The sequence below is a fragment of the Callithrix jacchus genome, chromosome 12 (assembly GCF_049354715.1).
Source record: "Callithrix jacchus isolate 240 chromosome 12, calJac240_pri, whole genome shotgun sequence".
In the NCBI taxonomy this organism is placed as follows: Eukaryota; Metazoa; Chordata; class Mammalia; order Primates; family Cebidae; genus Callithrix; species Callithrix jacchus.
This window is the reverse complement of record NC_133513.1, coordinates 16,993,457-17,005,820: the sequence shown is the minus strand read 5'-3', so window position 1 is coordinate 17,005,820 and position 12,364 is coordinate 16,993,457. Positions and strand designations below refer to the sequence as shown.

The following is a 12,364-nucleotide window of genomic DNA, read 5'->3' as shown; positions in this document are numbered from 1 at the left end:
AGGCACAGGAGGGTATCCTGGTAGAGCTTTCTAGAAGGCAGTTAGAGATTTGGGACTGGGATTCAATACAAGTCCTGGCCAGAAGTGAGGGCTGGAGTGTTGTCATCTTCACAGAGGTGAGAGCTGTAGCCAGGACCTTGCCAGATTGGCTGAGGGTGACAGAGGGCCATAGGGCCATGATTCAGGGCCACCTTCACTCAGGAATCAGAGAAAAGATGGTGGGGAGGAGGGTGGAAGATTAGTGTTAGGAAGGCTGAAAGAGGGGAGCACCAAGTAGGAGGGATTGGTGGGGTTGGGGACTGAGGGAGGGGTTCCTTGGGCAATTCCAGTTGACCAGGTGGGAGGATGAATTCCAGGGATAGCCAGGGTCCATTATAGGGTGAGTTGATGACACCTTTACTGAGAGTTCTCATTGAGTTTTACGTGCATTAAGATTTAACATTCGGAAGTCTGAGGCGGGAGGATAGCTTGAGACCAGGAGCTTGAGACTGCCTGGGCAACATAGTGAGACCCTTTATCTAAAATAAAAATAAAAATAAAAATAAAAATAAAACAATTAGCCAGGCATGAGGGTTCATGCTTGTAGTCTTAGCTACTCAAGAGGCTGAAGTGGGAGGATCTCTTGAGCCCAGGAGTTAGAGGCTGCAGTGAGCTATAATTGTGCCACTGTACTCCAGCCTGGGTGACAGCAAACCCTGCCTCTAAGAAAAGGGGGAGGTGAAGTAGACTTTAACTTTTTGCGAATTTGGAGTCAGCACAATAACTTGATGCAGACAGCAAGGTAGAAAAAAATGCTTAAAAATTTTTTTCTTTTTCCTGGTGAGTTTCCTTGAAGTTCAGCCCTTAAAGAGCTGGGGGTTTTTGGGGGGCCATGAGTAAGCCAGGCAAAGACGCAAGGAATGGCGTGGAGGATGGATGTGGAAGGAATTGAGACATGCTCTCTCCATTGCCATCTTCCTTGTCCCTGACGCAGCGCTGGTTCCATAGGGGGCATTCACTATTAAGAAATTTATTTTTTTTTCTTTTCTATTTTTGAGACAGAGTTTCGCTCTGTCACCCAGGCTGGAGTGCAGTGATGCAATCTCGGCTCACTGCAGCCTCCACCTCCTGGGTTCAAGCAATTCTCCTACCTCAGCCTCCCAAGTAGCTGGAATACAGGCATGTGCTACCTCACCCAGCTAATTCTTGTATTTTTAGTAGAGACAGGGTTTCGCCATGTTAGCCAGGCTGGTCTTGAACTCCTGACCTCAAGTGATCCACCTTTCTCGTCTCCAAAAGTGCTGGGATTGCAGGCATGAGCCACTGTCCAGCCCAAGAAGTTTCTTGAATAAGCAAGGCTTCTGAGTGATACTGGCCTTAATGTCACCATGCAGCCTGAGGCTCATGGATTTGTACGTTTTCCTGAAAGGAAACTGGAACCGCAGCAAATACATTTATGAAAATTGTTCATGTCCCTAGCCTGTGAGTTCCAGAGACTACTTATGGCCCCACTTCTTCCTTTCCTAAATGCACTTAATGCAGGGAAAAGTGGCTTTTTTAGAAAGCTGCAGACATTGTCAGAAATTAGACCATGCTGCCCCCCAGTGTCTGACTTCAGGCACCACATGCAGGAGCAGTTTTGTCTAACAGCAAGCGGATTTATTTTACCCTGATTCTGACGTTGGTTCTGAATATGGACTTCATGCGTAATTCTAGGTGGCTCAAGGCCAAAATGTCACAGTCCAGAAATAGTTGGTCACATCTGTAATCCCAGCACTTTGGGAGGGCTAGCCTAGGAGTTTCAGACTAGCCTGGGCAGCATGGTGGGACCCCTATCTCTACAAAAAAATAAAAAATAAACTAGCTGGTTGTGTTGGCACGCACCTGTAGTCTGCGGTACTTGAGAGGCTGAGGTGGGAGGACCACTCCACTGTACTCCAGCCTGGATGACAGAGCAAGACCTTGTCTAAAAAAAAAAAAAAAAAGTCATAGGTTAAGGGGTAGTATAGGGCTTTCTTTTCTTTTCTTTTTTGAGATGGAGTCTTGCACTGTCACCTGGGCTGGAATGCAGTGGCACGGTATTGGCTCACTGCAATTTCTGCCTCCCAGGTTCAAGCGATTTTCCTGCCTCAGCCTCCTGAGTAGCTAGGATTACAAGTGCCCACCACCATGGCTGGCTAATTTTTGTATTTTTAGTACAGATGGGGTTTCACTGTGTTGGCCAGGCTGGTCTCGAACACCTGACCTCATGGTCCGCCCTCCTCAGCCTCCCAAAGTGCTGGGATTTCAGTGAGCCACTGTGCCCAGCCTTTTTATTTTTTATTTTTGACAGAGTTTCGCCCTCATTGCCCAGGCTGGAGTCTGGAGTACAATGGCTTGATCTAGACTCACTGCATCCTCTGCATCCAGGGTTCAACCAATTCTCCTGCCTCAGCCTCCTGAGTAGCTGCGATTACAGATGTGCACCAACATGTCCGGCTAATTTTTCTATTTTTAGTAGAGACGGGGTTTCGCCAAGCCGGTCTTGAACTCCTGACTTCAGGTGATCCACCTGCCTTGACCTCCTAAAATGCTGGGATTGCAAGAGTGAGCCACCACGCCCAGCCAAGTATAGGGCTTTCTATTTCTGCAGTGACTGATGCCCAGGCTGAGATGATCTCTGAACAACAGGAAACAGCTGATTAAAATCCAGCACGCAGGCGAGATGGAGAAAGCTGTCTTAGTCAACCGATGTAGCAAATGAGCCCATGTCTGCATTGTGTCTTTGTCTTATGGAGAACATGGAATGAGAAAAGTGACCTTCTTTCTTTGATTGCTCTCTCTGCACAGATGCCCCCCTCGGTAGCCTGGAGAACGGGACAGGACTAGAGGACCATGTTCTCCCGGATTCTGAACTTCGGTACAGGTTAATATTAAGAAACCCAGTTGCTTTTGGCATTGAGATGTCTTATTCACAGCTGTGCATTTTATTCTTTTTTAAAGATTGGAGTGTACCTGCAGGATTAAAGAGCAAGGGCTTACTTCACATTTATGTTCGGATTTAGTCTTTTTTTTTTTTTGAGGTGGAGTTCTGTTCTGTTGCCCAGGTTGGGGCGCAATATTGGCTCACTGCGCCCTCCGCCTCCCGAGTTCAAGCAATTCTCTTGCCTCAACCTCCCGAGCAGCTGGAATTACAGGCACACACCATCACGCCTGGCTAATTTTTTTGTGTTTTTAGTAGAGATGGGGTTTCACCATGTTGGCCAGGCTGGTCTTGAACTCCTGACCTCATGTGATCCACCCGCCTTGGCCTCCCAAAGCAGTGAGATTACAGGTGTGAGCCACCACTCCCGGCCTGGTCACAACATTTTTGTCAGCTGATTAACACATAACCTGGTTTTATGTCTGTTCCTGTTTAAAGACCCCTTGTTTAATGTGTATGGTTGATTCATTAACATTGAACTCACTACCAGCAGCACTGTAACCCATTCCTGAATGAAGCATCTCTAATTCACAGATTATCTCCATATGGCACATCACAGCCTTCCTCTGCTTAGGAACACTAGGCAGTGCCACTTCAGCACTGTTACCTGGGGACATTTTAAACAACAAAATCACCAATGAAAGTGAAAAACAAGGCCAGGCTTGGTGGCTCATGCCTGTAATCCCAGCCCTTTGGGAGGCTGAGGTGGGCGGATCACCTGAGGTGTGGAGTTTGAGAGCAGCCTGAACAACATGGTGAAACCCCATCTCTATTACAAATACAAAAATTAGCCAGGAGTGGTGGCATGGGCCTGTAATCCCAGCAATTTGGGAGGCTGAGGCAGGAGAATAGCTTGAACCCAGGAGGTAGAGGTTGCAGTGAGCTGAGATTGCGCAAAAAAAAAAAAAAAAAAAGAAAAGTGAAAAAAATGCTGAAAAGATGGCAGTAAATAGACTGCAAAGAGAATGCTTGTTTAAGGTGTAAGATCTGAGGTCCTAGCTGTTCGACTTCAGCTGGGAACATGCACCTTAGGGACTGAAATTATTGGCCTCTGCACATGTTCATGAATGATTGTGACAGCACTTTGAGTATTGACTCTAGGGTTACAAATACATTTCAGTGAGTAGATGATTTTCCACATACGGAATCTTCAGATAACGAGGTCCGACTAATTTCAGATGACTGCTTCTGTCCTTTCTAGTAGAGGTACTGGAGTAAACTGACCTCTGCAAGTTTTTGGAATGGTGAGGTTGTGTACTTTCAGGGGCTGAGTATAACTTCCTCCCGCCTGCTTTTTCCTAGTGTGGAAGCTAGCTCTCCAGGCCAAGGAAGTCCTCTGAGCAGCCTGTTACCTTCTGCCTCAGTGCCGGAGTCCATGACAATTAGTAAGTACTTTCTCGGCCACCTCCACCAGCTCTGGCATGACTTCTGGCCCATGCCTCATGGCAGTGCCTTTGGGCTTGTAGCCATGTGACTGTGGTTAAAGTCAGGTGTGTATGTTCCTGGCTGTAGACTGGAGGTGTGGTGTGTGCTTGTGGATCTCAACAACCATGGCTAGCGCATGGTGCTTGGGCCTATGTGTGAGCTAAATGGCATGCTTCGGGGTGGAGCAGCATTGCCATAGAATTCTGTGGTTCCAGGTTTCAGGGTTTGCCTCCCGCATGCAGTTAGCTACAGAGGATCTGTTCTAGTTGAATTTCCTTTGTAACTCTGGAGAACTCATTTTTGTACCTTGGAGAGAAGAATGTGTCTCTCCAAGATGGTTAAATGTTGCTAATGATCAGGCTTTAACTATTTTCAACTTTACCACCTAGAAAAAGTATTAGAAGTATGGCAAGGAAGACTCGGTTTGAATGGCTTTGTATAACAAAGAATAAACCAGCTATTATGTAAACCAATGGGTGCTCCTCATATCCCACCCATGTCTTGGGCCAGCATTTGTCCCATGGCCTCCCCTGGCTGCAGAGGGGGCAGTTGTTCCTGATTTAAAAAAAATAAAAAAGTTTTTGTTGCTAGGGAAGGAAGAAGGAGTTTGGGAGACACCCAGCATTCTCTGATTCAAGGGTGGAGCAGGAAGTGAGCAGACACTATGAGGCTGCTGCGTGGGAATGGCTGGCTGCACTTTTTATATAATGAGCCTGTGCGGTTTACTGTGGCGCTCCTCAGCCCTGAACTCGGCTGAGCGGGTGTTAACATCTCATTCGGTCCGTGGGACACGGGGTGGGTGAGTTTGTAGCTGGCTTTTTTTCCCTTGTATTTTGTTTACCACAGCACTGTTACTTACCCTATAGTTTACTTTATTATTCATTTTATTTATTTATTTTTTTGTAGAGGTAAGTCTCATTATGTTGCCCAGGCTGTTCTTGAACTCCTGGGCTCAAGTGATCCACCTGCCTTAGCTTCCCAAAGCGCTGGGATGCCAGGCGTGAGCCACTGCGCCTGGTCTACTATAGTTTACTTTTAATGATACACTTAAACAAACTTGAATGCCTTTATTTTTTGAAAAAGGAAACTTAATCTCATTACTGCAAATTGAGAACCAGTATGAGTTGACTGAAATAGCTGGTCACTGTAAAATGAAGACAATGGAAGGAAACTCTTTTTTTTTTTTTTTTTTTTAAAACAAGCTCGGAAAAAATTTATTAAAGGAAAATTTTGCAAGGTTTACTTTTCACCAGTCTGTTCTGGCATGCTTCTAATGATGTCAGAATCACCTGGATCAATGATAGCAAGTGTGCACACTCTGTAGTATTTTCCACATGCTGTGCCCAGTTCAGTATTATTGCCACTGGTGCCATTATGGACACCAGTTTTGGCTAACATTGCATAATACTCTATTTTGGATTTCCTCAAAGCTGGGCAGTTGTTAGCGAGAATGACCAATTTCGCTTTGCCTTGTCTGATCATCTTCAGAGTCTGCTTGTACCCCAGCACGTACTTTCCACTTTTCATAACGAGTTGGAGCCTAGAGTTGATCGACTCCAGCGACTTTTTCGTCTTCTTTGCGGCCACCATCTTCCTGCCTTAGGTGCGGGACGGCCCCCAACCAAGAGCAGACGCTAAGATCGGAAACTCTTACTAAGTGTGCCTGGCTGTGGTTGCCTGTTGTGGATTCTGACTGAGACCTGCTTTCATTGTTCATAAGAGGGCTGGGTGCTGCTTCTTTTTGGCCACGGCCTATGGCAAGTATCTCAGTCTTCATACTTCCAGGAAGCTCTGTAACCACCAGAAAGACCAGAAGTGGTGTGATCAGCAGTGCAGGAAAGCCCATTCGGGTGCAGCCCCTGTGCTCAGCCCTTTTGGAAGTGCTTCTTCGAAAGGGAATTGTGCTGGAAAAGTAGGGCTTAAGACAAAACAGCCAAATCCTGCCATCAGGCCATGCTTTATGGACCCACTGGCCAAAAATCACAGCTTCTGTACCCAGTGCTGACTGCTTGACTTCAATTGAGGAAACAATGAACTTCTGTAGCCAAGCATGGTGGAACATGCCTGTAGTCTCAGCTACTCAGGAGGCCAAGGCAAGAGAATCGCTTGAACCGAAGAGGCGGAAGTTGCAGTGAGACGAGAGGGCGCCATTGCACTCCAGCCTGGGCACCAGAGTGAGACTCTGTCTCAAAAAAAAAAAAAAAAAAAGGTAAAATAAAAATTTAGGGGAAAAAAAATTTTAGGGAAAAAAACCCCAATAAAGTTCTGATTGCTGGATTCAGTCGCAAAGATCATGCTGTTAGTGACATCCCTGGGATCCCCTTTAAGGTTGTCAGAGTAGTCAAGTGTCTCTCCCTTGGTCCAAGGCAAGAAGGAAAGACCAAGATAATACATTTTAGTGGTGAAAAAACACAATAGAAGTAAATTTTCATAAGCCGAAGGGAAAAAAGAGAGGGGTCAGCAAGTCTCATTAGAAAGGTGTTGAGGAGCTGGGTGTGGTGGCACACGCCTGTAATTCCAGCACTTTGGGAGGCCAAGGTGGGCAGATCACGAGGTCAGGAGTTCAAGACCAGCCTGACCAACATGATGAAACCCCTGTCTCTACTAAAAATACAAAAATTAGCTGGGTGTGGTGGCATGCGCCTGTGATCCCAGCTACTCAGGAGGCTGAGGCAGGAGAATCACTTGAACCTGGGAGATGGAGGTTGCAGTGAGCCGAGATCGCGCCACTGCACTCCAGCCTGGGTGACAGAACGAGACTCTGTCTCCAAAAAAACAAAATAGCGTTGAGGATATCCTGATGCTGAGCTGAAAGTAATGGAACGGACTAAAGATGGGAAAAAGAAGCCACCTTGTGACTTGCTGAGATCTAACGCCTCATCAACTTTCCAGCACCTACTATTCTGTCTCTGTGTGGGCTGCACCTTGGTGTAGCTGGACAAGACTTTACTCCAGCTATGAGGCACAGCTGTTGTAAAGAACACTGCGTTTTTGACTTATGGTCATTTTTTTAAAGGATAGCAGCTCCTGAGATCACGCCTTCCAGCCCTCACCTTTGTAGGCACCCTATGTAGGGCTGCAGGCATCCCTGTGTGCCCCAGCAGGTGTCTGACATTCTGTTTCCCAAGAGTTCCTGTGGCTGGGGGTGAGGTCCCAGCATCTCAGATACATGGTTTGCTTTGTCAGCCGCTTCTCAGGCCTCCATAGAGCATGGTATCGGGGTCTCCCTTAGCCGCTTTCTGTCTTTGAGGAAGTCGCTGGCCCTGCCTGTGTATTTTTGCTGATTACATGCCCTTAAACACAGTCCAGTTTAGTCAGTGACTGATTGTTTTCCTTGTTTTGACTCATATAATTTTTTTTAGAAACTAAATCGTTTTATTATTTGGCATCTTGAGCAAGTTTGGGACATATCCAGAGCTTACATCTTGAATCTCTGAAGAAAAAACTGTCACCATGTCTGCATTTGACCCTTGACACTTGGAAGAGACGTGGTCTGTGGTTAGGATTGTGTGTGGGTGGCTGGGGTGGCGGTTGGGAGGGTTCTGTTTTCTGTGGTGCCTGTACCTTTAGGAAGTCTTCAAGGACAGTGCTGTTGTCTACCCTGGGTGTCATCTAGCACAGATGAGGGGTGAGGAATCCTAGAAATTTTGAGGAAGGTGGTTTTAAATTGCGTTTCCCCATCTTGCCGTCACCTCCTGGGTCACATGCAAGAGGAGTAAGAAGAGTGGGTCCATCTGGGTGTCCAGGGTGTTTGCTTGGGCTACCTAACAAGGGGCCACAGATAGGGTGGCTTCAACAGCAAAAACTTATTTTCTCCGCCCGACACGGTGGCTCCTGCCTGTAATCCTAGCACTTTGGGAGGCTGAGGTGGGCGGATCACTTGAGGTCAGGAGTTCAAAACCAGCCTGGCCAACATGGTGAAACCCTGTCTCTACTCAAAATAGAAAAAATTAGCGGAGTGTGGTGGTGGGCACCTGTAATCCTGGCTACTCAGGAGGCTTAGGCAGGAGAATTGCTTGAACCTAGGAGACAGAGGCTGCAGTGAGCTGAGATTGCACCACTACACTCCAGCCTGGGCGACAGAGCAAGACTCTGTCTCAAAAATGAAAACAAAAACAGAAACTTATTTTCTTACAGTTTTGGAGGCTGAAAGGCCAAGATCGAGGTGCTAGCAGGGCTGATTTCTGGTGAGGCGTCTTTCCTTGGCTTGTAGACAGCTGGCTGCCTTGTCGCTCTGTCCTTATGTGGCCTTTTCTCTGCAGGCACATCCTTCCTGGTATCCCTTCTCTCTTCTTTTTTATTTTTATTTTTGAGACAGAGTCTTGCTCTGTCCCCCAGGCTGCAGTGCAATGGTATAGTCTCAGCTCACTGCAACCTTCGCTTCTGGGGTTCAAGCGATTGATTCTTCTGCCTCACTCTCCCAAGTAACTGGGATTACAGGCGTGCACCACCATGCCTGACTAGTTTTTTGGTATTTTTAGTAAAGACTGGGTTTGGCCGTGTTGGCCAGGATGGTCTTGAACTCCTGACCTCAGGTGTTCCGCCCACCTCAGCCTCCCAAAGTGCTGGAATTATAGGTGTGAGTCACCATGCCTGACCTCACTTCTCTTATAAGGACACTGGTCCTGTGGGATCAGAGCCCCACCCTTATGACCTTATTAACTTTAATTACCTCATTAAGGCCTTATCGCCATATAAACTCAGATTGGGAGTTAGGGCTTCACCTTGTACGTTTGAGAAGGGATGCAGTTCAGTCCATAGCAGGAGTTGTTCCAGGAGTGTTTTGCAAACACCATCCCAGTTCAGATGAAGCATCCCATCCCAGCATGTGAAGCACTTGAGATTCTACTCTAGAGCAGTCACTTGACTCTTGCAAACCCCAGAGGAGCTTGGCAAAGAAACTTATCAGCTCTGCCCCCCAAAGCAGTGAATGCTTCACTCACTTCCTGCCAAGTGGCTTCTCTGGCTTCATGTAATAATCCATGCAGGCGGCTGCCTCTGTACTGTAATTGAGCTAGAGCTAGGTTATTTAATCCTCAGTGCTTGGGGATAATTGTGAAGTCTTCTGCCCAGCAACCTTCCCCTCTCAGGTGTGTCTGAAATTGCAAAGGGTGTTTTGTCCTGAGGCATTCAGAGGGGGTGTATTCTTGTGGTTATTTACTACTGAAGAGAAGATGGTGTGTTCAGACCCACATGATTACTCTCCTTCTACAAGGCCCTTTGGGACTTCAGAAACACGGAAGCCTGTTATGAAAAAGTTAATTATTTAGCAAAGCAGTAAAGACAGTATGGAGCAAAGTAAAGCACCCATAATTCTGCCACGGGGGTACCTTGCATTTCTGCAGGTAGGTTCCCAGTTCTTGTTTTGGGCACATGGAGTGATACCTGGTTGGAGTTGCAGCTGTGCCTGTTGCTGTAGGGAGGCACTGTGCTGTCAGGGTTGGGAGGGCACATTCCGAAGCTCAGCTGCCTGGACTCAGGTTCCAGTTCAGTGGCTCCAACCTTATTCATGTCCATGTTCTTATCAAGACATAGGGACAGGATCAACACCTCTCTCATGGTCATCAGGATAACTGTAGTGTGCTTAGAACAGCATTGGGATCAGAGTTAAGAGTCAATGCGTAGGCTGGGTGCAGTGGCGCATGCTTGTAATCCCAGCACTTTGGGAGGCCGAGGTGGGCAGACCACTTGAGGGCAGGAGTTTGGGACTAGCCAGGCCAACATAGTGAGACTTTGTCTCTGTAAAAAAATTTAAAAAATTTACCTGGATGTGGTGGAGTGTACCTGTATTCCCAGCTAATTGGGTGGCTGAGACAGGAGGATTGTTTGAGTCCAAGAGGTCCAGGCTGCCGTGAGCTATGATTATATCACTGCACTTCAGCCTGGGTTACAGGGCTGGACCCTGTCTGAAAAAGAAAAGAAAGGGAGGGGAGGGGAGGGGAGGGGAGGGAGGGAGGGGAGGGGAGGGAGAGAGGGGAGAGGAGGGGAGGGGAGGGGAGGGGGAAAGGAAAGGAAAGGAAAGGAGAGGGAAAGGAAAGAAAGGAAGGAAGAAAGAAAGAAAAAAAAAAACTTCCCAAGGCAGTGAGTGTCTTCTGTCCCCGCTGGGCCCTTCTAACCCTTCTCTGAAGTTACCCTCATGGCCAGTGGCTTTCCTTTTCTGTCTCCTCTTCTGTCAGCGGTTACCACCAATTCTTGACAAACCCTCACACCAAACTTCAGGAATGTGATTGGCTTGTTAAGAAACAGCAGGTCTGAGGAGAGTGGCATTTCATTTGTTTTTGGAGGCCCTATATTCTTTATCCACTCTTCTCTTTTCTTTTCCTGGAGTCTCCCTCTGTCACCCAGGGTGGAATGCACTGGTGTAATCTCAGCTCACTGCAACCTCCACCTCCCAGGTTCAAGTGATTGGCCTGCCTCATCCTCCCAAATAGCTGAGATTACAGGTGCCTGCTACCATGCCTGGCTAATTTTTGTATTTTTAGTAGCGATAGGGTTGTGCTACATTGGCCAGGCTGGTCTCAAAGTCCTGACTTCAGGTGATCTGCCCAACTTGGCCTCCCAAAGTGCTGGGATGACAGGCGTAAGCCACCGTGCCCGGCCCCCACCCTTCTCTAATAAAAGGTGTCTGTTTATTATTCTAATGCTGACAGTAATGGTCTATCAAAATAGAAGCTAGTAAAAAAGTAACAGTATATTCCGGCAGAACTTACTGTATGCCATGTATTGTGTTGAAGCATTTTTTGTTATGTTTCCTCATTGAATCTCCCAGCAGATTTCTGAGCTGCAGATTATATGATTCTCTCTTTTTGTATAAGAAAACAGGCTTAGGAAGATAGGTTCCTGCCCAAGGCCTCACGGCTAGTTGAACACATAGTTACTGAGCACCTGCTGTGTGCCAGGCATGGTGCTTAGCTATAGTAAGTGGTGACTCTGGCAGTGGACCCAGGTGTTCTTACTCTGAAGCCTATTCTCTTGCCAATTATTTATTTATTTGTTTATCATTATTTTTTCATCTTTTTTGTTTTATTTTTTTGAGATGAAGTCTCACTCTGTTACTCAGACTTGAGTGCAGTGGCACCATCTTGGCTCACTGCAACCTCTGCCTCCTGGGGTTCAAGTGATTCTCCTGCCTCAGCCTCCTGAGTAGCTGGGACTACAGGCATATGCCACCATGCCCAGCTAATTTTTGTATTTTGTTTTTTTTTTTTTTTGAGACGGAGTTTCACTGTTGTTACCCAGACTGGAGTGCAATGGCACGATCTCGGCTCACCGCAACCTCCGCCTCCTGGGTTCAAGCAATTCTCCTGCCTCAGCCTCCCGAGTAGCTGGGATTACAGGTGTGCACCACCAACCATGCCCAGCTAATTTTTGTATTTTTAGTAGAGACGGGGTTTCACCTTGTTGACCAGGATGGTCTTGATCTCTTGACCTCGTGATCCACCTGCCTCGGCCTCCCAAAGTGCTGGGATTATAGGCATGAGCCACCGTGCCCAGCCTAATTTTTGTATTTTTAATAGAGACAGGGTTTCACCATGTTGGTCAGGATGGTCTCGATCTTTTGACCTCGTGATCTGCCTGGCTTGGCCTCCCAAAGTGCTGGGATTACAGGCGTGAGCCACTGTGCCCAGCCAAATCCTTTTTTTTGAGATGAAGTCTTGCTCTGTCACCCAGGCTGGAGTGCAGCGGTGTGATCTTGGCTCATTGCAACCTCCGCCTCCTGGGTTCAAGCAGTTCTCCTGCCTCAGCCTCCTGAATAGCTAGGATTATAGGCACCCACCACCACCCCCAGCTAATTTTTGTATTTTTAGTAGAAATGGGGTTTCACCATGTTGGTTAGGCTAGTCCTGAACTCCTGACCTCATGATCTGCCCTCCTTGGCCTTCCAAAGTGCTGGGATTTCAGGCATGAGCCACTGTGCTTGGCCCACTCTTGCCAATTGTTAGTTACCTAAGGAGATATGTTCCACTGTCACCTAGCCAGGGCAAGCGGCAGTGGACC

General features: G+C 47.3%; 1 protein-coding gene and 1 pseudogene across 8 annotated transcripts in view; one reads left to right on the top strand and one right to left on the bottom strand.

The window, feature by feature from the left end:
- Positions 1 to 12,364, top strand: part of SNX29 (sorting nexin 29) — a 591,074-nt gene that overhangs the window by 85,432 nt on the left and 493,278 nt on the right. For all 8 annotated transcript variants that reach the window (XR_013524649.1, XR_013524648.1, XM_078344734.1 and 5 more), the window contains 2 exons: positions 2,809 to 2,884; positions 4,244 to 4,326. Coding sequence is in view for 6 of the 8 variants with exons in the window: in XM_078344734.1 (XP_078200860.1) it covers positions 2,809 to 2,884; positions 4,244 to 4,326 (159 nt within the window). In the remaining 2 variants the exon portion in view is untranslated. The remainder of the gene's footprint in view (positions 1 to 2,808; positions 2,885 to 4,243; positions 4,327 to 12,364) is intronic.
- LOC100396948 (ribosomal protein L30 pseudogene) lies at positions 5,547 to 6,007 on the bottom strand (annotated as a pseudogene).